This window comes from Euleptes europaea, chromosome 8 (genome assembly GCF_029931775.1).
Source record: "Euleptes europaea isolate rEulEur1 chromosome 8, rEulEur1.hap1, whole genome shotgun sequence".
In the NCBI taxonomy this organism is placed as follows: domain Eukaryota; kingdom Metazoa; phylum Chordata; class Lepidosauria; order Squamata; family Sphaerodactylidae; genus Euleptes; species Euleptes europaea.
In genome coordinates, this window is record NC_079319.1 from 30,119,158 (window position 1) to 30,143,970 (window position 24,813).

Here is a 24,813-nt window from a genome sequence, read left to right on the forward strand (position 1 = left end):
AATATGTAACTAGGGCAAGACTAACATCTTTTATACATAATAGACCAATTTCAAAATTTCAGATAAAATGGAATGAGTTTTTAAATTATATAGTTAAAAATTAAGAATAGAATTAAATCCAAATAGAATAAGAATGATTTGTTTAATATACATATATATAATAATATATAATAAGTATACTATCAGATATGAAGATATGTGAAGATATATTGAGAATATATAATATTGTAACTCAAAGAAGTTAATTATTAAAATGTAATTTCCAAAAAGTAAGCTCCATATAAATTGTAATATCATCATTGTTATGTTTAAAAGTTTATATTTTGGTTTGTGTACAGAAATAAAATCTTTATTTAAAAAAATTGAAAATAGAGATTAGAACTGGTAACCAATGTTAGGAACAAATTCTGATTGGTGTTAATAGTGGTTAAACTCAGAACTTGATTAAATGCTCTGGGGGGATTTGAATGAGGCTGGGAAAAGGGGACTATTTGACCCTGCAGCCCATTCCCTTAACTGTGGTTAAGGGCTAGGAAATGTTATGATGCATCTTCTTTAGGCAATAGAGGAACCAATTTTAACTTATATGTGTCTATTAGAGATCAAAGGTTTTAGTTGACAATATTATTCTGTGGGGGGGGGGGTTTCTGTATCCCAAAGGCTTGTGTAATTAGTTAACCAAAATCATTTATATAAAGATTAAATGTAGATCTCACACACACAAAGAATTCTATATTCTTCGGAATCAGCTCACTTTAGGGGCCTAAGGGAAAGGTTGCTTTCATATCTGTTCCCTGCGTGAACTGATTAAAAGTATGTTGTTGGCAGGAGAACAAAAAATAGTGCATAATTGACAAAAAAAATAATTACAAAAGTTCACAGCAAGGAATAATCTAAAATTACACTGAAACATCTCTGGGTTTGTTTGTTTTTACCAGAAACAAGCATTATCTTGTAGTATTAACAGTACATTGTAATGGAACCAAAGGGAATAACTGCAGGAACATTTCAAGCACAGGACAATTAAAATTTCTTGTTGTTGTAAAATTATAGCCTTTCAACTAATTTAGGTAGACATTTTAGAAGCATCCGGAATTGCTTCTAATGTGTAAGGTTTTCCATCAAAGGGCAATACACTAAAAGTAAATAACATCTAAAATGTTACCTTTGTTACCTTTGATTTTCCATCTGCTACATCCTAATCCTGAATATGTTGAATTCATGGGAAGGGGACTCACAGTGAGGAAGGGATGAGCGGATAATGTTTGTTTGCATTTTTTTTTTTTTTTAGTTTGTAGGTTGTTGTCTGGTCAGGTTCAGGTCACATAACATTTGTTACTGCCGTTGATGATACTTTTGTTTCTTGTATGCTGCTTTTTTACTTGTTTTTCCACCACTGATTCATACACAGCTCTTAGATATTCACATAACATTTTTATGTCATGTAAATTTTATGTGCACCATTTATGTATGTATGTATGTATGTATGTATGTATGTGCTTGGTTTCTGCTTTTCCCCCTGAAGGGACCCAAAGCAGGTTGCAGCAGTAAAGAATACAACATAGATGAACTAACCAACAAACAAGACAACAATCTGGGCTCAGTCCTAGATACAGTAGCTGGCTCACTCAAATGCACAGGTCAAGAGCCATAGGTTTTTCACTGAGAACAAAGGCTTGTCTCTGGCTGTGCTGAAACTTTATACCTGCAGCAGGAAGGAAAGCTGGCAAAAATATTCCTCCCCCTTTTTCCTTTCCTGAAATTTGTATTCAATTTATACACACACAAAAATGGTTAAAAGTTTGTTAATTTTAACCAGCAGAATTCAGCATGGCAAAATCATGGTTCCTTCTCAGAAGGTGAAACAAAATTATATTGGGAATATTCAAACTGAACTAACCAGCTTCGGTCTTATCCCTCATTTATAGTTGGCGGGCCAATTGAAAAGTTTCATGTTAAAAGTTACAAGTTGATGTAAATCGTTGTTCCGCTTTAGGAATAGGTTAATATCTGCTGCCCCTAGGTGTTGTCCTCTTATTGCTGTTTTACAGCTAACTGATACTAATGTGAGTTAGGCCTACATATCATTGGGTATTGCACTACCATCATAATTCATCTCCAGTATCCAGTAGGTGAATGATTTCAGAAGCACAATATTCACAAACCAGCTGCCTTCCCCCACTTCCAGAGACACAGAAGAGCCTCTTGTGTCAGGGAAAGATTCTGTCCACTGGATGAAAGCACCTCCAGTAGTGGAACAGATCCATGGAATTGCCATGATTGAAGTCCAGCATTTATTTAATGATTTATTTAATTCACTTATACCCTGGCTTTCTCCCCATTGGGGACCTTAAACAGCTTACATAGTTACATCAGTCTTCCATTTTATCTTCACAACAACCCTGTGAGGTAGGTTAGGCTGAGAGAGTGTGACTAGCCCAAGGTCATCCAGCAAGCTTCCATGGCACAAGTGGGTATTTGAACCTGTGTCTCCCATATCCTAGTCCAACACTTTTAATCACTACACCCCACTGGCTCTCCATTGTAACCACTATACCATCCTGTCTGTCCCAACTTTATTTAGTACCAAAGTCTTTTTGTGGACTAGCATGTAAGGGAAAGAACAACAGTATTGCCTTGACCACTGTTTTTGTTAATTTAAGAGTGAGTTTTTTGGTGCTTATTGGTGTCTTGTTGCATCTGGAAATATTGTGCAGCCTCAGACTATCTTTCACAACAGTGTCTTTAAATGGGGCTGCTTCCATTCCCTTGAGAACACTTCTCTACTTTCACTTGCATTTACATCTGAATAATACATGTGCGCTGGCACATATTTCTGGAAAAAAATAAGTGTATAAAGCTGCAATATTCTCAACAGCAGAGGTCCTATCCATACTTGTGTAAATTAATCATACTTGTTCGAAGAGGGATTAGGTTGGGATGGAAAATAATTGATTAGAGTATGTATTACGTAATTTGCAGTAACTGTTCTGATGACTTGACTTTTTTTAAACTAACCTGGTAGTGATTATGGAATTTTACAAAATATAAACTTGATCAATTCAAAAATATAGGGAGCAATCCTATAGTTCTATAGGGAGTAATACTGCAGGTCAGAAGCAAAGCCCTTTACATTCAACTAAATGTGTCATTAGGATTGCAACCATAGAGAGGGGAACAGATTGTCCTGTTAGGCTTCATCATTCTCAGATTAGCCCCATACTTCATTGTGCATGCCTATGATTATAAGTACTGTTCTACGGATTCATGGACTGTGTGCAGAAAGATGGGGAACTACTCAAAGGTCTGCCATATAGAAAAGGGCAAAGGTTTCTCCTCTGATGCTCCCAAAGGAAAGATGAGATCTTATGATTTTGAGCTGCAGGAGGGTCTATTTCAGTTAAATGTTAGGTCAAACATCCTAACCATAAGTGAAGTTCAACAGTGGATAAATTACAAGGAGGAGCAGTCATTGGAGATCTTCAAGCAGAGATTTACCAACCATCTATCAGAGGTACTCTAAGCCTTGGGCTCTTTCCAGCTGCATGAATCCTTTATTCTATGATTCTCTTCTGCAGGACGAGACACAAAATGGGTGAGAGGGTAAGGAATTATGGACACAGCGTCCTCGGCAATATATTAAAAGCATGTGTCAGGCTCTGACTCCCTGAGGTCAAAGTACAGAGCTGCCGCTTCCTGTAGTGTCCTTTTGAGGTGGGCCACAGGAGGTTCATCAGTTGCTGGGGGAGGAAGGAGGTTTCAACTCAGGCCCTCTCCCACTTGCCTCTCGCCCCTTCCTGCTTGGCTTCCCTGAGTCCTGGCCCTTCCCGCTTGGCTTCTCTGGGTCCTGCTTTATAAAGGAGTCCCTGGGGCGAGACAGCCTCAGGTTCATCCAATGCTCCATGAAATGGGGCAAAGCTCTTTGGGACATGGCCAGTAGGGGAGGCTGGGTTCCAAGTGCAGGCCTCCCACATGCCCCACCCTTCCCCGCTGCCTCAGAAGGCCTCCTCCTTGGCCTGTGCAGGCCCAAGAAGAGTGGGGACACTGCTGGCCTCAGCCAGAGGGTTGGCAGCAGATATGGCTCGGCCATGGAGCCTGCTTCCATCCAGTATCATGTGGTCACCATAGCCAGCTTGCGGAACATTCTAGGTGCACTTCCCTGGACTGCAGCTCACCCAGCTCTTTTTCCCCTTTTGGGCCTGGGCCCCAAAGAGACCGGGGCTGTCACTACCATCAGTTGAGACTGCACAGCCCACCCAGGAGTCCCCTTTGGCCCTGGTATATTCAGGTGCTCCAACCCTGGACATCATGGCTCATAACATTTCTAAAACACAACATTAAATTATTTTCCATACAGTATGGGGAAAGTGTAATGGGGCATTCAGCTGTGTGCTGAAAAGGAGGGGGTAGTGGGTTTTGTTTTTGTTTTCCCCCCCAAATGAAGACCAGAAGAAAAAATAAACACAGAGCTGATGAAGCAAAGAAAGAAAAGATGCAACTGACAACAACAACAACAACCAGTCTTGTTCAAGCCAAGATGTCACAGTGCAGTTGACTTGGTCTTTGCCCCAAGAACCAACAAGAGATCCGATACTCCATCCTCGTAATGTTTTGTAATGTAAAATGCATCATGTGACCCCGTTCCTATTCCTAAAACCACCGGGCAATGAAGTAGAGCAGGGTGGTTGTAAGGAAACCCAAAATGTCCCTGTGGCCTAAGCTTGCATTGGCAAATGTGATGCAGGAAAGAGAGCAGGTAGAGATCCAAGACCTGCCTTGTGTTGCATATGGGCCGTAATATGAAGTCCTGCTGCAAGTGTCTTCCCATGCTCCTAGTTTGGTGTTGTAGTGCTCAATCAGGAGCACAGATGTCCCTGGAAAGCTTATGTGGATAGATTAAGTGACACAAACTAAACTAATCTCACCTGGATCCTGCAGTGCCAACCTATTGGTGCCGGATCAGGTCCTCTTACAGAATGGCTTTTCTGTCTGCAAAGGAGGGGAGCACTTTTTTTTTTTTTTGCTGATTTTCACTTTCTACTGCTGAATCACAATTTGTCCCTCACATTATTCCTTCAGGTCCATCAACCGAAAAAGAGCTTGGGTGAGGGGTGAGTTGCCTTCTCATAATACAGCTCTGCTGCTTCTTAGGAGCCTAACCTCTGTTTCCTTGAATGTAGGGATCAGGGATGTTGAAATAGGGCATCCTAAATTTGAACATATTAAATGATAGATAAGGCAGGTTAGGTGTTTAGTTTGATTCCTGCTGTTGGATACTAGCCTATTGAACTGAAAAGCAATGATCCATGACTACCTCCTGCAAGTTGCAAAGGGAAACCTGCAGTTTTCAGATGAGCAGCACAATGTGCAAATGCCTCTTTGCTGTCTGCTTCTGAAATCATTTGCACCCACAGGGATCCTATTTACTTTAACAGAGATTGGACCAGTTTGGCACTTTGAGGATCAGATTGCCTTTGTGCAGTAGCGGTCACGGCACTGATGGGCCTTATTCAAGATTCTGTAAAAACCAAGCAATAGATATTTCAAAGGTCTACTAGAGTAATTACTGAATACATAAAGACAGCCCTTGACACAATCCTCGATATTATCCCCTTCTGTTTTATAGCCCTGCTATTTTACAACCAAATCATAAGGTCTGATGCAACAGTTTTTGGTATGCTAGCAGTGCCAGGACCCATAATCAGGACAGCAGTAGCTATTATTTATATCAGCTTCTAAGAATCTTAGGCTGAAGGAGCTCAGAGTGCATTCTTCAGGTGTGTACTGTTTCTGCCTTCAGCTTGAACTGCCAGATATACTGATGATTTAAGTAAAGCCTTTTCTGTCATATACTTACTGCTGCCGCCCCCTCCTTACAGTGCCCCCACAGCCAGGCATCTGATCTTTTCTCAACTGAAAAGAGAAGAAGCACTAGTCAGTAAGAGGGGCAGGCAGGAGTCATGAGCAACATAGAGGGGCTTGACTGAATAGCTTCTGCCAACAGGATTGTCATTGGGGATTTCTAGGCAATCTTCATTGTGTTGTTCTTTGTATATTTTATACTGTTCCGCTGTATTGTTCTTCAGTTTTGTAATCATACTTTAGTATATTCTAATTCTGTTTACTGTACTCACTAATTAATCCATTTTTAAAATAAATTGCAATTTTTGTATGCATTTCATTTCTGTTGATTTGAATGGTGTAATCTGCCTTGAGTCTTAGCGAGAAAGGCAGACTATAAATGAAACAAATAAATAACCCATTCATTACTTGGTCTGACTGTTCAGGTTGAAGGCAGACTCTGGCTTGATTCGGTGTTAATGCAAAACCATGGGTTATTTGAACAATGCTTAAGACTAACTCTTCACAGTTAACAAAGTTGAACCCATGGTTTCAGACATTGGTTGACAGACCCTAATCAGTCATAGTTAGCAGAATGGCTCACATTTAGATGATTATGCTAGCCATAGTTAAAGTAATTGCATCATGGTTTGGAGTTATATCTGAACCTGAGTCTCTGAGTGTATCTGAATAATGTGCTCTGAGTTGCCCTTTTCATCCTTTATCACCAGCCTGAAAATAACTAGGATCAAATCAATGATGTTACAACTTGGCAAATGACCTCCCAGCAAATAAGTGCTGAGGGTTCATAATTATGCTGACAGGAGAGAGAACATCTCAGGTTCATCTCCCAATTAGTATTTTAGTTGTGACATAGGCCAATATTGTTAAGCCAGAAGACAGAATCAGGCTACTCAGTGTGACATAATGCATGTGAGATCTGTAAATAATACTATAAATGTTGTGAATTGTATACATAGTTCTTGACAGTCTGTTTGAAAGGTATGGAGGTAATGAAGTGCACTTAGATATATACCGCATCCTTTTATCTAAGAGCACTTCACTATGAGAAATTGAGGAGAAAAAATAGAGAACGGGGTAGGAGTTTTGGGAAAAGATCATCCTAAGAAGGGCTAGGCTAGATAGGTAGTAAAGTGAGGAAAGGAAGATATTCCTGAAAAATATGGAAGGGTTATATTTATTGTTGTGTATTTTGTCAATTTTCCTTTTGCTGGTTTATTGCTTTCCTATTATTGAACTGGAGGCTGAGAAACATAATATTCTGGACTCTGTCTGATTCTTAAAATAAAGGGATTTCCCCCCCCCCCGTTTCTTGTAGAAATATTATGTCCTCAGTAGTTCTTTACCTAAGTGTTTGTCCAGCATCTCATGACAGCCTTTAAACAGAGGTGGGACAAACACTTGTTAGGGATGCTCTAGGCTGATCCTGCATTAAGTAGGGTGTTGGACTAGATGGCCTGTATGTTCCTTTCCAACTCTATGATTCTACAGATTCTGTGATTCTATGAATGCTTTCAGAAGTAACTCTCATGCTAGCCAGACTTGATTCACAAAAAGGGGTGGGGGTTAAAATAGTGAGGAGTAGGGATGCCGTGAATGAGTTTGCCAGGTGAACTCAACTATATTCGATGGAGAGTAACAGTGGTGAGCCAATCCCAGGATCAGTATGTTGGCGTGGCAAACATCACAAACTCTTTAAGAACTGGTTCTCGTAGGTTATCCGGGCTGTGTAACCGTGGTCTTGGTATTTTCTTTCCTGACGTTTTGCCAGCAGCTGTGGCCGGCATCTTCAGAGGAGTAACACTGAAGGACAGTGTCTCTCTGTCCTTCAGTGTTACTCCTCTGAAGATGCCAGCCACAGCTGCTGGCAAAACGTCAGGAAAGAAAATACCAAGACCACGGTTACACAGCCCGGATAACCTACGAGAACCAATGAACTCTGACTGTGAAAGCCTTCGACAATATCTTTAAGAACTGGTTCATGGCTTCACAGTAGCTGCTTTGCTACTACCCATTCTATTTGATTGATCTCCATGGACAGTTAAGAGACGGACCCAGTATCCTGGTGAACCAGGTCATTCAAAATCTGGAATGGAGAGTGTGTGGAGTGGAGACTTGGAAGGAGGCAAATGATTGAGAGGCATGTGTTTTTATTTTGTTTTTGACATAGTTAACTGCGTATTCCATGTATTTGTATAGTACAGTGGGAAAAGAAGCCCTTTTCCTGAAAAAGGGAGGTATTGGGCAGAATACTGTGTCTTGACTAGTGATGAAAATGTTTCTAAACAAAGAATGGAACCACAGGTTGGGGGGATTCATAAACCAGAAAAATTAATTAATGTAAATTAATGCACTGAGGGGAAGTGGGTCATGTGCTAAAATGGACCCCACAATTAGGAAGAAATTCATAAACCTTGCACTTGGGGGATCTTTCCACTACAGAAACGGAGGCCCCCAAAGGAAAAGAAAATCCTTAGTGTTAAAGCATACATGGGGAAAATACAACTCCCATGCTTTTTTGCTGTGTCATGCATGTACGAAAGTCAGTCATGCATGCATGATGTTGTGCTAGAGTCTCCCAGCAAACATCAACAAATGGCTCAGTGATCACTCAGTCCAATCATCAAGCAATCTGGGGGGATATTCACGACTCGTTATTACGATGCAAGTTCAACATGCAGGAGTTTGAGCTTTCCTACTGAGGATCCAGAGCATGGTTGCCATTTATGCTCTAGGATTCAGGAAGAACTCATAAAACCAACAATTTTGCCCTTGCCGCCCAACCAAAGAGCAGTGGTGGGCAACAGAGAAGGAGGCTGGGAGATGTGGCCTCCCTAATGCGAGTGATCCCAGTGGCAACCTTGTTTGTTGGTATTCAAGGAGGCCGGGAAACAGTCTGCACCTCAGTTTCAAGAGATCTGAGCAGAAGTCCTAAGTGGGAAAGGGAATACAAATCTGAAGTGATATAAACAAGTAGGATGTAACAACAAAAGAGAATTAGGGAAGGCCACACCAGCCTCATAGAGCCACAGTGGATTATCTGAAAGGATGAAATAATTAGTAGGTAGCACACTTTTTTTCCCTTTGAAAACCATAAACAACTAAATGCAAATGCAGGCAAGAGTTTTTTGGGGGAAGTTCAGATTATTTCAATTCTTGAGTACTTACTGGGGAAGTGCTATAGAGCAATAATATAGCACATACTTTGCATGCAGAAGGTCTTGGATATCTTCAGTTGAAATGATATCTGGAAGAAGGGCTGGGAAAGACTTCTGACTCAGGAGTTTCTATCAGTTTTTCAGAGTAGGCAGTATTGGATGGGATTTACCAGTGACCTGAGTCAGTATAACTTGTTCACATTTTGTATGTTGGTTTGGAAATCATGCAGCAACATGGCTATTCATTTGAAGCTAATATGGCACATAACTAAATATGCTATGCAAATTGTGGGGTTTAATTGTTAGGATAGAAGGCACTGTAACTGAAGCAGTGTTCTGTATAATACACATTAAGCTGCTGAATTCTTTCTGGCCTTGGGGAAGTCATTTCATTTCTTTTCACTTCAGGCAAGCTCAGCCAAAAAAGCATTTTTAAAAAAAGAAAGAATGTCTTTGAGCATGGCTTTTCCAGCTAATGTTATTTTTAAATTATAGTTCTACACCACCAGAACTTGGTGTGTAGTATAGCCATTTATATTGCTGCTGCTATCCTGCTAAGAAGTATAATGCAAGGCGTGCAATGTGAATCAGGACTACAGATTCACATGGTACTTGCACACATTAGTGCTCCAGTCCTGGCCCAGTTCAGTGCTGAAGTTGTGGTTTGCATGTTCATGAAATTAAATACTATTAAAAGGATTCTTGAGAGGCTGGTGAATGAAACGGTTTGAATTGCGGCTATTTCATTTTAGCAGCTGCCTAAAGCCTATTGCAAGATGGATCAGCATGATGGATTCATTGTACTGGTTCTGTTTGATCGCATGCTGGGCTGCTCCAGGGGCCAGTTGCACCTGAAATGGGGCGGGGACCTCAAACTGCATCAGCATCAGTCCCTTTAACTCTCCACCTTTTCTTGAAGGGAAAAATGGTTTACAAATCGAATGGTGGGAAGTTTTGGTAGATTTGGGCAGAGGACATTACTTGGCTTTTAAGGTAAAGCCCTCCAATTTGAAAATACTAAGACTGGATGGTAGTGCTTCTACTCCCTGAGCCATTTCCAAGCTGAATTACTCCTAGTTCAAAAGCCTGACAAGGAATAAGATGACCTGACACTCAGCTGGATGTGACTATTACAAATTGGTTTTGGAAGACTCATATAGGGCAGAGAAGAAGTGAGAAAATGCTGAGGAAGAAAGAACTTGTTGACAAGTAAGCGTAAAATATAGGAACTTCAACAAAGTAAGTAGAGGAGTAATGTCCCAATTGAGGATGTGAACTACTTCAGTCAGTCTTTAAGAGGCTCAGTTTACTGTGAGAGGCAGAAAATAATGCCTTGGATTGATTGCATTCGCTGTAATTCAGCGGTTGCCCTGAAGTTCCTCTGGATCAGGTCATTGGTGCTGAGAAATGCTGACTGTTGCAGAGTTCCAAGGGTAGTTGTTATAGTTTTGGCTGAAACAGTACTGGGAATTGGGTGGTACAAAGAGGAATGCAAGAATGAGAGGTAGAGCCTAGTAATTGGACACCACATTATTTCATAGTGAATTGACACTGGTGTCTGCCATGTGAATGTACTCCTCTCTCTGTTTTAGCTATGACTACAGCCAGTTTATGAGAATCTCACTACCAATATTCCGTTTAGTTTAGGGCTACCAGGCCTCTCACTATGGCAGGAGGCCTCCTGCCGGCAGCCCTAGTTGCTGTGTTTGGAGCAACAGCAGCAGAATATTTTTTTTAAAAAAAACAGCAACATTTGTTGCATTGCTATGTCACTTCCAGGGAAGCTCTAGAAATCACTGGAAACTTTATGGTTGTACAATAGAGTTTCTGGTTATTCCTAGAGCTACCTTACATCACTTCTGAGTTTCCCTGAAAATGACATAGTGATGCAACCAATGTCATGTCCCCACCTCCAACCCTCCTGCTAGTTGCCAGGGTCAGCTTGGCAAGCCTACTTAAGCTACATTGTATCTCCTAGAATGGCTGTTGAACTCTTTGATAAGAACCAGTGATGTGGATTTTCTGGGAAAATATTAATTCAAAAAATTTGAGATACCCAGCTTGCTGGGGGTAAAGGGAAGATGACTGGGTAAGGCACTGGGCAAGATGACTGGGGAAACCACCCCGTAAGCAAAGTCTGCCTAGAAAACGTCGGGATGTGACGACACCCCATGGGTCAGGACTGACCCGGTGCTTGCACAGGGGACTTTTACTTTATAAATACAGTGCAATCTGATTTGGCAGTCTTGTTTGTTTGTTTATCTCACACTTCCCCCAAAATGGGGCTCAAGGCAGCTAAAACGTGTGTGTAAAGTGCCGTCAAGTCACAGCCGACTTAAGCAATACAATAACAAGTACCGCAGGACTTGAGTCTCCTCAGACAACCACCAGGTTGAAGCCATAATGTAAAAGACCGTCGCCCTTGTCAAGGGGCAAATCGAGGACCAGGCACCACCAAAAGTCCATTCACGGCAGAACAAAAACACCATGGTGGGTCATAACGAGAGAAGCAATCCTTTAGCTTTGATGTTCCCACACAATTGAGGGCTTTAAAGGTCAATACCAGCACCTTGAATTTGACCTGGAAACCAATTAAAAGCCAGTGCAGTTGCCACAAAATAGGCTGGATGTGTGCAAGCCACTGTGAATCGATCAATAGCCTGGCAGCCGCATTCTGAACAACCTGAACTTTCCAAAGCACCTTCAAGGACAGCCCTGCGTAGAGTGAACTGTAGTAATCTAATCTGGAGGCAGGGTCATATCGGGGCGGGGGAGAGCACCTGCCCTGGGTGGCACGCAGACGGAGGCAGCCCTGTCGCTGGTTGTAATAAAATGACATAAAATACCAGGAGGGACATGAGCATCCCTTCCCTCCAGTCTGTAAGTGACCATTGCATGAATCATTATGGCGAGGCTAGACCGGAAAAGTAGGTGAATAGCTGATGTGCCTGATGGAGATAGGAGAAAACCTGTTTCGCCACCAAGGACACCTGCTTATCTGAGGTAAGCGAGGCATCCAGCCAGACCCAAAACTCTTCATGGAGTCAACTGGAATAGGTTGGACACCCTCCAGAGTAGGCAGCTGCAAACCCCCACAGGCCCAACCCTCCCCAGCCAGGACCAGACTCAAGTTTTTATTAAATTCACAAACCGTTCAATACCATAGACATTGCAAGTACTTTGTTTAAAAGTACCTTAGCAGAAAGATGCTTTTTGTTTACAGTAGAATGTAAAATAACATGAAGGAGCTAGAAAAGATTTTGAAGTGTAAGGATGTGTCACTGGCCACCAAGACTAGATTAATTCATGCCATCGTATTCCCTATTACTATGTATGGGTGTGAAAGCTGGACAGTGAAGAAAACTGATAGGAAGAAAATAGATTTCTTTGAAATGTGGTGTTGGAAGAGAGTGTTACGGATTCCGTGGACTGCCAAAAAACCAAATCAGTGAGTTATAGATCAAATCAAGCCTGAACTGACCCTAGAAGCTAAAATGACTAAACTGAGGCTGTCATATTTTGGTCACGTCATGAGACGACAAGAGTCACTGGAAAAGACAGTCATGCTAGGAAAAGTTGAGGGCAGCAGGAAAAGAGGAAGACCCAACAAGAGATGGATTGACTCGATAAAGGAAGCCACAGCCTTCAATTTGCAAGATCTGAGCAAGGCTGTCAAAGATAGGACATTTTGGAGGACTTTCATTCATAGGGTCACCATGAGTCGAAAGCGACTTGACGGCACTTAACACACACACATAGAGTGTAAAATGGCACTGCCAGTTCTACTTGGAAATCCTGTTCTTATGAGATGTAACTCTACAGAGTATTTTTCTAGGTTGTTTTGGCCTGCCTAAGAGTTAAGCTATAAATTGTCGAAATGATTAACTGATCAGAAATTATTGAGACTTAAACACATAATGTGGAAGTAGAATGTGCGGACTGGGTTGTATTAAAAATCTCATGGGAAAGTGTCTTTCTTTTCACTCACTGCTCCATTTTCTAGTACAGAGGGGTCTAGTCTGCCCAGGAACAGACTATGGGCTTCCTAATTGGGAAAATATCTAAACACCAGTGAAATAAATTGCAGCTATTAAAATAAAATATTATGTTCCACTGTAAAGTTTTGCAGACACTGATGGCAATATATGAATATAGTACCAAAGCTAAGAAGAATGTCTTTGTTTATTGTATGCGGGAATGAATTATACTCACAAGCATGCATTTATTCATTCATTCATTCATTCATTCATTCATTCATTCATTCATTTATTATATTTTTACCCCACTCTTTCCCAACCTAAGCCAGGCTCAGGGCGACTGAATAAATATAATTTAAAATGTAATAACCATATAAAAGTCAATTAAAATATTATCACAAACGTGATCACAAATATGATTGCATTAATACAATAGCAAAAGATACAAGAAACTGAACTGTCCCATATATCTATATCTATATATCTCCAATGCTTTCAAAAACAGTGTTTGTTAAGAACTACATACTACTACTTAGAACTTCTAATTGAAAGTGTCTTCTTTAAGTTTTTGTCCATGTTGTGGCTACGTACGAGAACTGTAACGTACATCCCTCTGAATGTGCAAGATAGCTTTGGGTTGCAAAAGCTTAGATTGTATTCTCTGGAAGAAACCCCAAAATGTGCTATCCACTGCACACAAGTGGTTTTGGAAGGAATAAATTGCCTTGGATGTCATATTTTGTGGGCAAGTATGCATTAAGTGAGCATTCAATTAGCAGCAAACCAGTGGTTCAGAAAGCCTTCATTCCAGGCAGAGAATAAAGAACATTCTATTGATTAGCAGCGGTCTGAGCGAGTTAATAGACAGAATGGAATTCCCCCACACTGGAATGTAGCCTTGACACTAAAGAGAAACCAGAAATTGCCAGGAGGCCTCTCAGTGTTTACAAAGAGCGTTACACTTTTGTATCAATTATTGGGCAGTTGTGTAGAATATTTATATCCATGCTATTGTGTAGATTTTTCCAAACGAAGTAAATGACATTAAAAGAACGTAATGGCGATCAAGGCTTTATAGTTCAGGCTTCTTTCAGCTTGTTCGGTTTTTAACATAGACTGCAATAGACGCGGACCATGAAATGTTATTCAAGTAATAATTTCTGTGTCTGAAGTTTCACCAAACAGTCCACATGTTGCTATCAACACAGTCAAGCATTTGACATGTGTTGTCAGTTGTGCAAAAAAAATCCCTAATTGCACACATGCATTTTTGTACTTTTTTCCTGTCACTTTCTTGCAGCTCCTGCCCCATGTACTGTTCACACTTTCCCTTCCATTTTGCTGTTGATCACATTCTTCAAGTACATAAAACATTTACTTATCACAGTGAGTGATTCACAGATGTGAAATGTCTCCTGCTGTTCCTTATGGCTTCCCGACCCAGTATTCATTAATAGGAAAGGTAGGGAAACTGTGAGGTTTAATTATAATTGGGGCATGCATGCTCCATGATGCTCTCCAATTGACGCTTCTCTCTCTGCTTTCTTGCTCACTTTCTAAAGGATGACTGGTGTTATGGGGCTATCACTATGGGGAGGGCAGGAGGGCTGTTTGACCTGGGCCTCACATTCATGCTTAGATTTTTTAGACTTTTGATCTTATCTCCAAATGAGGTTATATATACAGCCGCAGAGATACACTGACATTCATCATACAATTGTAAACTTGTGCCTCGTTACTGGGCCAGACCACCTGTAGTGCACCCTGTGAATCAATATCTTTCTCTGTTGTTGGTGTTTGTAACCCTGTTTTGTCTTTTCTTCATTTTTTAATTTATCAGGGGCCTCAAAAAACGGAAGTGGGCTGGGCCTCCCTTGAAGGCTGAGAGGTCCAGCTGGTGTCACCATCCATACTCTGTCTGGGGCAGTGCCCATGCCCTGGATGGGGTCAGAACCTTCACACCCAGCACCAGTTTGCACATAGAAGCCGTCAACCAGCTAGGGCCACCAACACAGATACCCTTAGATGGATTGAGGCTAGGGTTGCCAACCTCCAGGTACTATCAGGAGATCTCCTGCTATTACAACTGATCTCCAGCCGATAGAGGTCAGTTCACCTGAAGAAAACGGGTGCTTTGCCCATTGGACTCTATGGCACTGAAGTCCCTCCCCTCCAAACCCCACCCTCCTCAGGCTCCAATCCAAAAACCCCACCAATGGCGAAGAGGGACCTGGCAACCCTAATTGAGGCAAATGCATACAACATAAGAAGGCTATTGCATAGGATGTTCTCCAAGTTGCTGGCATAACGTATAGGCCTGCTGTTAGCCTGTAAATGGGGATGTCGGGGGGGGGGGATAAAGATATTTTGATGCATTTTATGGTTTTATATTTTGGCACAGCCATTGCTGTTTAAGGTCAGGAAACTCACATTAAGCGTAACTACTTCTTTTGCCATTCTTCAAAGTACATATTGTCACAATACAATAAATGCTTTCTATACACAACAAGGCAGAACTGCTGTGCCAAATTGCCCTCTGTTTTTATTCTGGAAAATGTGTGCGCGACTTGGCCCACAAAGCCTAATATTAGCATGAAGTCTATTCCGCGGGTCCTTAGTTCACACCCAGACATTGATGCATATGTAGTACCTTGAACGGAAAATTAGAGGCTTTCAGTGTCGTGCTGCCAGAGTGTTTCAACGGATCTTTTGTCACCGGTGATTAAAAAAGAAATACCTGGCACGATAAAATTGGAAGCCAGTTCTTTGTGTTTAGTGGAACACACCAGCTCTGTGATTTTCCTCTGCGCTGAGGGTTATATTCAGAAAGGGCGGTTGTCAGGAAGATGGATTAGATAGCTTCACAACAGGTAACGTGTAGTTTGCTTGATTTTACAAAACACTGGTGCTGTCAGCATGTCTGCTGGAACCTTCAATAACTTCAGAGTTTTGAGCAGGGAAATATTTTTGCAAGCTTCATTCTTGACAGGTCAACTTCAAGTTTTCCTCTTTTTTTAAAAAAAACAACTTTTTTATTTTTTAAACAAATATTACAGACATACAAACATAAACATAGATATCAGATTCTTACATTATAATGGCACTTACACTTCTGTTCTGTTATACCTTCTTTGAATATTATAATGGCATATTTAGTGGCATATTTCTTACTTAATTTTTTGTGTTCTATTGTTTTTATCAGTTAACAACTACATACTCAAGAAATACTTTCCATCTTTCATAAAAATCAGAGGTTTACGTCACTAAGGACGTTAACTTGGCCATTGTTGCATATTCTGCTACTTTATTTGTCCATTCGATTACATATGGGTTTTTCTCTTGGGTATGTTTTCGTATATGTTTACTTGCACCCCAGTGGAGAAGTTTGACCAGTATCTGTGGCTCTGGTAAGGAAACCTGCAAGTAAACACCTCATCTACACAGGGCAGTTAGTATGGAAACACAGGTGTTTTGAAATAAAAATAGTTTAAAAGTTAAAAAATTGTTTTTATTTATATAAAAAATAAACTTCTTTCCAGATTGCATCCATTTGTTGTGACCCCTGTTGAAGTTTGAATCAATCCAAAAGGCAAGGCATTTGAATAATTTAAATCCTTTATGCTGAGTCAGGCTGTTGGCTTGTCTAGCCCAGTATTGCGTGGTTTTCCAGACTGTCAGGCAGAAGCTTTTTCCAGCCTTGCTACCCAGCATTTATTTGACAACTGGAAGTACAAGGGATCAAACTTGATGCCATCTGCATATGCCTTACCACTGAGTTATGCCCCCTCCTTCAAGTTCAACAAGAGCAGTTTCATGCAGAATGTGTTACTGCCACACCCCTCTAGATGCTAGGAAGGCATTACTGACAGCTGATAAATCCCGTTTGGGTAGAATGGACGAAACAAGATGAAGCCTCCAATGCTTCTAGCTCTGACTGTGTGTTTGAATTGGCAGCCTACAAATCAAACTGCGTGCAAGTGATGCTCTTCTAAGTGTGTTGCAGTATCATCACAGTTAACCTTAGGTGTCTCAGTCAATCTAGACAGAGACAGCTCAGGTTGCCCCAAAACATTTACTACCCATACTACCTTTTCTTTACAATAGAGCACTGATATAGTGACAGGTAAGAAGTGGTACTTCACTGCTGTTGTCACTGCCATGAGGTAATCATTTTTTAAAATGTTCTGTGCCTCAACTGCCTGGCGCCAGCATTTTACATTATTCCTACACAGGTTTACTAGTCTCAAGGTAAGGCTTGGAATTACAGTGGACCTCCAGATTACAGAGATCAGTTCCCCTGGAGGAAACAGCAGCTTTGCAGGGCAGACTAGGGTAAACCATATAGTCTACAGAAGTCCTAGAGACACATCACAACCACACTGAGCTCCTCCCCACACTGTTCCAAAATCTCTAGGAATTTCAGAAGATGGCAACCCTACTCCTACCATACCATATATGACATGTCTGCACAACTTGAGATCTATCAGCATAAGTACAGTATGCTCTCAGAGTAGCACCTGACCAGTAGGAAACAGCAAATCTACTGAGCCTCTGGTTGGCTGCTGTACATGGTTGGTGGCTTCTCTGTGACGTGGTTCATCAAGTTGTGCAGCTTTGTACATGTTACCAACAATAATCATTTCAGTAAAATGATTTTAATTTTTTTAACTGTTCTACCCAAAGTTAGATGCCAAACATGGGTTGAAGAGTGACTTTATAATGACTTAAAAGATCTTACTGGTTCACAAATGCCAGCTATATTGTCTTTTGAGAATGCAAAACCCAGTTGCGTCCTTTAGAATTTCTTGCTTCAATTGACCAATACTGAAGAGCCAGCATGGTGTAGTGGTTAAGAGCAGTGGTTTGGAGGGGTGGAGAATCCAGTTTGTAACACGTGAACACCTTATACTGAATCAGACCCTTGGTCCATGAAAGTCAGTGTTGTCTACTCAGACTGGCAGCAGCTCTCCAGGGTCTCAGGCAGGGGTCTTTCACGTCACCTACCTGCCTAGTCCCTTTAACTGGAGGTGCCGGCGATTGAACCTGAGACCTTCTGCCTGCCAAGCAGATGCTCTACCACTGAGCCACGGCCCCTCCGCACTCCTCCACATGAGCGGCAGATGCTAATCTGGTGAAGTGGATTTGTCTCCCCACTCCTACACATAAAGCCAGCTGGGTGACCTTGGGCTAGTCACACTCTCTCAGCCTCACCTACCTGACAGGGTGTCTGTTGTGGAGAGGGGAAGGGAAGGTGATTGTAGGCTGGTTTGAGTCTTCTTTAAGTTGTAGAGAAAGTCAGCATATAAAAAACCAACTCTTACCTTCTTCTCTTATGAAGGAAATATTACGATAGAGATAGAAAAGTTATTAGTCATACCACAGTTTCAATAGCAACTTGTTACTGGATGTTTGTGTGTTTTTTTTAATGGTTCTTTTTGTGGGGGAGGGGGTAAAATCTTTGAGGATGACGAAAAAGAATTTGCCCTGTGAAACCATAGTGACATCATTTCCCCCCAGAACAGCATCTCATCATCTTTGATGGATGATACCTCAACAGCCCAGTCTGCAAAACTGTTCCAAACATTTATTACTGTCTGAGTGAAAATGTGCTTCCTAATGCCAGTTTTGAACAAGTTTTGGCCTTTCTTCTCCGTAGGCTCCCTTGCCTCATCTTCTGCCCTTAAATAAAATTTTAGGACGCTGACATCTGTGCTGACTTTGAAAAATCTGCTTCAGTTAGGTCTTTCTAAGTATCTGTTTCTCTAAGAGAGAATTTAATTTTGCCTTTTCCCCCATTTCTCATCCTGGAAGTTGGACAATTAATCCTAAGAATTGCTTTACTGTCCTTCCTTAAGTGCTGCAGCATATTTTGCAGCTGTGAGTGGCTAAAGTGTAATACAGTAACCCAACATGCTACAAAACTTTTCTGTGCGAGAAACTGAGAGATGCTGCAAGAAATGGGTAAAAAAGCTAATAAAATGTATATTGAGGTTTTCATGACTTGTTTAAAAAATATTAACGTGCAAACTGTACACTGCATTCTGACCTCTTGAGACACAGATTAGGTTTTTTTTTTGGGGGGGGGTTGCCCTAGAGGATGGAAGACACTACAATACTATAATAACGTAGTATCATAGTAACAGAGTATATAAAGTTGTCTTTGGTCAAGTCAGATCACTTGTCCAGCCAGCTCAACGTTGTCCATTATTCTGAGGGGTGATGATCCTCTAACAGAGCAAATCTGTGATCTATAACCCAGAGGTGCAGGGGACTGAATCTGAGACCTTCTGCATGTAAAGCATGTACTACAGAACTATAGTCCTCCTAGCTTTTCACTCCTTCACTTCTATCCTTCCTATAAGAGCACAACTGTAAATTATGAGAAACATGAGGCTGCTTCTCTAAGTGTTATCCCTCTTGTCAAGGATATGCTCTTCTTCTGTACCATGTTATGAAATGGTGGGATGGAAGGGGGACCATTCAGGTGGGTAAGAGCTAAGTAATACATAAGCTTGCAGTATTTCCAGGCTCCTTACTATTGTTGCACGTTCATTAAGAGTTAATGTCTGCTCTAAGCCTTTTGTAAATCTCAGATCCTTAATAGAACTAGCACTAATATAAAAATAGCAAAGCAGAGACATACAAAAAGATTGTTGTCCAAAGGAGATGTTAAATAGTGTATCTTGGAAAAGCTTATACGTCTGTTTGGATGCCACCAAGCATAACAAGAAGTTGATTTGTATGTTTTCAGGATCAATGGTTTTGGCGTGTCAGAAATAACCGGGTGATGGATGGATACCCAATGCAGATTACATATTTCTGGAGAGGACTGCCTCCAAGTATCGATGCAGTTTATGAGAACAGTGACGGAAATTTTGTTTTCTTTAAAGGTAAGAAGTGAAAATACAGGAAAACTTGAGTAAAACTTCCTTAAGAAACTTGGGAAAATACTGCATGTTGTGGCAATTTTGGACAGCTATTAAGTCCATATTTCTTTTTATACTCACTGTCTTACTCATGCATGCTGCTTGGTTAGGTAAAGAGACAGGGTTGCCATTCTTGAGGGGGGAGCAATACCCTGTTGCCTACCCTTGCTCCAGTGAAGGGTAGAGGATAAAAATGTGGGGAGATTCAGAATCACACCAATGCAGCAACATCACTTCCAGCGCAAACCGAAATGACATCATGGTATTGTTGTGACACTCCAGGATTCATACAAAACTCTGTAGTTAAACCATAGAGTTTATTTATTTTACTTCATTTATACCCTGCCTTTCTCCTCAGTGGAGATCCAAATTGGCTTACATTGTTTTCCATTTTATTCTCACAACAAACCTGTGAGGTAAGGTTAGGCTGAGAGTGTGTGACTGGCCCAAGGTCACCCAGCATGCTTCCTTGGCAGAGTGAGGATTCATACCTGGTTCTCCCAGATCCTCATCCAGCACTCTAACCACTGCACCATGAGTTTGGAGTAAATCTTAGAGCATCATGCCAACATGATGATGTCACTTATGGTTTGCCACAGAAGGAATATTGCAGCATTGGCAGAACACCGATAAGGTAGGTCCCCACTGCTAGCAATCTTCTACCAAGTGCCAGCACTGGGCTGGCAACCCTATAAAGAAAAGGTAATGGTACAATTGTTCTATGTTATGTTAAAAGCAAATAAATGAGCAGTCCCCAGGAATTGTCCCTTTTCTCCAAGGCAAATTGCCCCCTGTTTGAGACCAGATTAAAGTCTTTCTATTCAATGCCGTCCTTGCTAATGGAGAGATAGTCCAGAGGAAATCCCAGATGTCTAACTGAAATTCTTTGAATTACTCTGAGGGCTTAGCTTTGTGATGCTATTCTAAATACAGGTGCAACTGACTACAGAGAGAGGAGTGGGATTGAAGAGTAGGCCTCACGCACAACCTCTGTGTGTCAGTCAACCCTTGTGTACAGAATTTGCACACATACACCCAAACGCTGTTGTATGTGTAATCTTGGGCCCTTCATTTTCCAGGGTCTTCATGCATGTTTGATACACACATAAACTCTTTGTATAAGGTCGGATTACCTCTTGGAAGTCATGGTTAGGATGGAAAAACAGACCAGATCCACTCTCCACTCATTAATCACACCTTGATTTAGACTGTCTGACTGCCTCTTGTCAGGAAATTTTGCAAGATATAGTGCCGAGATAAGAGATTACATTCAGGAGATCAGGCAATACAATATTATCCTTGCTACTAGGAGTAGTTCCACTGAAATAATTTAAAGGTGACTTCAAGTGACACTTTGTAGCAGTAAATTTAACACCAGAGAGTCAAAGCTGTTAAATAAAATATTAAGTTCGCAACATAAATTGTTGAGTTACTGAGTGGCTGTATGATGACCTATCTAGATTTTTTTTCCGTAGCACTTTTAACACAGAATCAGAGAGGTGAGCTCGGATGTTAAATGACTGTGTATCAAATGGCAGAAAGCCTGGCTTTATTTTCATGGATTTTGATTTCATTTCATGATAAATTAATTTGCAGAATTTGTGCTATATTGTCTTTAAAGGCACATAATTAAATATATTGACCAAAATCCAGAGGAGGGGGTGGAAAGTGCTGTCCAGTTGCAGCTGACTTATGGTGACCCCATAGGGTTTTCTAGGCAAGAGACAGAGGTGGTTTACCATTGCCTACCTCTACATAGCAACCCTGGACTTCTTTGGGGGTCTATCCAAGAACTAACCAGGCCAACCCTGCTTATCTTCTGAGATTTGATGCCCTTTCAGGGCTCCAAGTAACGTTGGCCAGGGTCCATAGACACTACCAGCAACACAAGAAGCACCATACTTTCAATGGATGCAAGGATGTCCACACTGACAGTGCAGAATTAATCCAGTCTACATGCATACTGAATTCATCTACAAAATGCAAGTGCTTATGTGTGTGCCACACTTGGGGTGTGATCCTAAGAACATTTTTTGGGGAGTAAGCCCCATTGAGTAAATGGGTAGACCTGCTTTGGATTTTTCTCTTAGAGCGCCCAGTTTTGGCTAGTATGTTTAAAATGGCTTTGTGGACATCGGGAAAATTTAGTGATTTGCAATGATACTTAAAAAGTCCATATTCAGTTGTGTAGTTCTTGTGCATCAAACAGCTTGAGATGCAAAAAGGTATAATTCTCTTATTTCGTTTTCTTTCCTTTTTTAACTAATCAGAGCTGGTTTATTTTCAGCATCATTTGTTTATCCTGCTTATCATGTCATTTGTGTTATACAATAATTTGTCTTCCTGACATGGTGACATTACAGATTTCAGGTGGGAAATGAATTATTAATAAAGATCCTGTTTTCATGCAAATATCCTTCGTAATTAAAAACTGCATAAAGCCTGGAAAATATGGCATGCGGAACTGATTTTTTAGGAGCGCCCCCCCCCATTTTTGCACCAGCCGTCAGCTGTTACTTAAAATTAAAGGTCTTAAATATGCATCTAATTTGAGCTTAATGTGAAAATTATACTTTATGTTGAATAAATACTAGTTTATCATTGAAACCTGTTCATTGGGAGTGAAAACTCGTGTATGATATCATTATTTATGAAGCTAGGATTGTTAAGGAATATTTGTGTTGACAATAATAAAGGACCAGATGAAATTGCTCTATAATATGATTGTACAAGTTATAATGATGGCTGTTTGTAGCACAGAGACTGGGAGGATGTTGGGGACACATCACTAGGGACCTTAATCTCAAATGCCCCCACTGTACCTTGCCCTACTCTTCAGTTCCATGTCCTCCTTACCACCATCACCCCAGCTTCATAGGTTAGATCCAGATCAAATTTTCCAGTGGCTGAATAGAACTTTTCTGCTTCCTCCCAGCTGCTCCTGTGGGTCAGGGAACCCTGAGGAATGACATGATGGGGTCTGCAGTGGGAAAAGGAAGTCAGTGGAAAGTGCCATGATTCAACCCAGTAACTCTTGGGGGGGGGGGGGGTTTCACCCACACTTCTGTCTCATTCTCTGCCACACAGTTTCCCTTGCTTCCCTTCGCTCTCCCCACTTTCTTTCTGTGTAGTTTCCTCAGTGGCAGAACATTGTCTGAAGTAACCAGTAACAGTTACTGGTGTGATTTGGTTTGATAGGATCTATCAAGGTGAAGGCATTCAGACCTTCTGAATTGTGGTGGAAATGGTTTTGACACATATTCATGTAGCTTGTCTGTCTTCACAGTTAAATCCAGAAGGAACAATCTGAAGCATTCTCATAACATTTTTCTGTCATAGTCTTGCTATCTGCTACATTGCTCAGCCACAGAGTTGATGGGCCCCCTCTATGGGAGAAAAATAAAATGGCCACTGGGGTAGTGGTGTGACATCATTTCTAAGGGAACCCAGAAGTGATGTCAGTGTTCTCTAGGTGTGGCTGAAAACACTATGGTTTTACCATAACGTTTCCAATGATTCCTAGAGAGGCATGCTGCTGCAGGCTCCTCTTTCATCCCACCCCCAGGTATTCCACTGGCCTGCCAATCCTCTTCAACCAAAATCCATATTATGTAATTATGTTTATTTATGATTATGAAGACACATTTATTGTTCAAAAATAGGCCTATGAAATATTTGGATAGATCATAATGGAAAAAGTTTCTTCATGGTTTATATTGTACTTACAAGGCCCACATATTTTTGGGGGGTGTCACTTTTCACCTTTACCTTAGGTGGTGGTTGTTGTTATTATTATTATTATTATTATTTAAGTTTATACCTCACATTCCCCGGCACAGTCGGGTTCAGGGCAGCTTCCAACATATAAGTACAAATCATATCGATACATATAAATACATCAATATTAAAACCTACAACTTAGAACTTTAAAACTGTTCATAGTGCCAAAATACAATCTGAACATTCTTGAGGAGTTTAAAGGCCTTGTGAAGAACAGATTTGTATAACAGTCAAGTGAACATGAACTGGATATTACCAAAAAAGAATGCACAAAGACTATTCCTGTAGCCAAAAGAAATGAAAAGCCTCAATGGATAACTGAAGAAAGCCTTAAAATTGCTCAAGATAGATGAGAAGCAAAAATAAAAAGTGACAGAAATAGAATCAGAAGTTTAAATGCAGTGTTCCAATGCATAAAGAGACAAAGAGAATTATTATAATAACCAGTGTAAAGAAATACAAAGACCACATATTTGGGGGATGTCACTTTTCCCCTTTACACTAGGGTATAAGCAACTAGGTGGTGCAGAGTGGTAAGCTGCAGTACTGCAGTCCAAGCGCTGCTCACGACCTGAGTTCGATCCCGACGGAAGTTGGTTTCAGGTAGCTGGCTCAAGGTTGACTCAGCCTTCCAACCTTTCGAGGTCGGTAAAATGAGGACCCAGCTTGCTGGGGGTAAAGGGAAGTTGACTGGGGAAGGCACTGGCAAACCACCCCATAAACAGTCTGCATAGAAAACGTCGGGATGTGACGTCACCCCATGGGTCAGGAATGACCCGGTGCTTGCACAGGGGACCTTTACCTTTTATAAGCAATTAGAGGCTCAGGGATAAAATCTAGACCCTGAAAGCTTTACATCCAGCCCTAGCAGAACCCTTATCCCAAGGATCTCCTGCTATTTACATGCACTATTATATGCTTCAACTATTTCATTCCAAGTTGCCACCAAGGCAAAGGCTTTTTTCCCCTTTTCCATACTGTCCTTATTAGCCAGAAACTGCCCCAATTTTCTGATCACTGACCCCGTTTTGTCCTTTTTTTCACCTTTTAAGTCTGCCTTCCCAAAATGTTTGTTAGTTCAAGTATTGTCATTTTCAGGACTGAGTTCCT

General features: G+C 41.1%; 1 protein-coding gene across 2 annotated transcripts in view; it reads left to right on the plus strand.

The window, feature by feature from the left end:
* Positions 1-24,813, plus strand: part of MMP16 (matrix metallopeptidase 16) — a 199,692-nt gene that overhangs the window by 141,747 nt on the left and 33,132 nt on the right. For both annotated transcript variants that reach the window (XM_056854501.1, XM_056854502.1), the window contains one exon: positions 19,749-19,887. In XM_056854501.1, the coding sequence (XP_056710479.1) occupies positions 19,749-19,887 (139 nt within the window). The remainder of the gene's footprint in view (positions 1-19,748; positions 19,888-24,813) is intronic.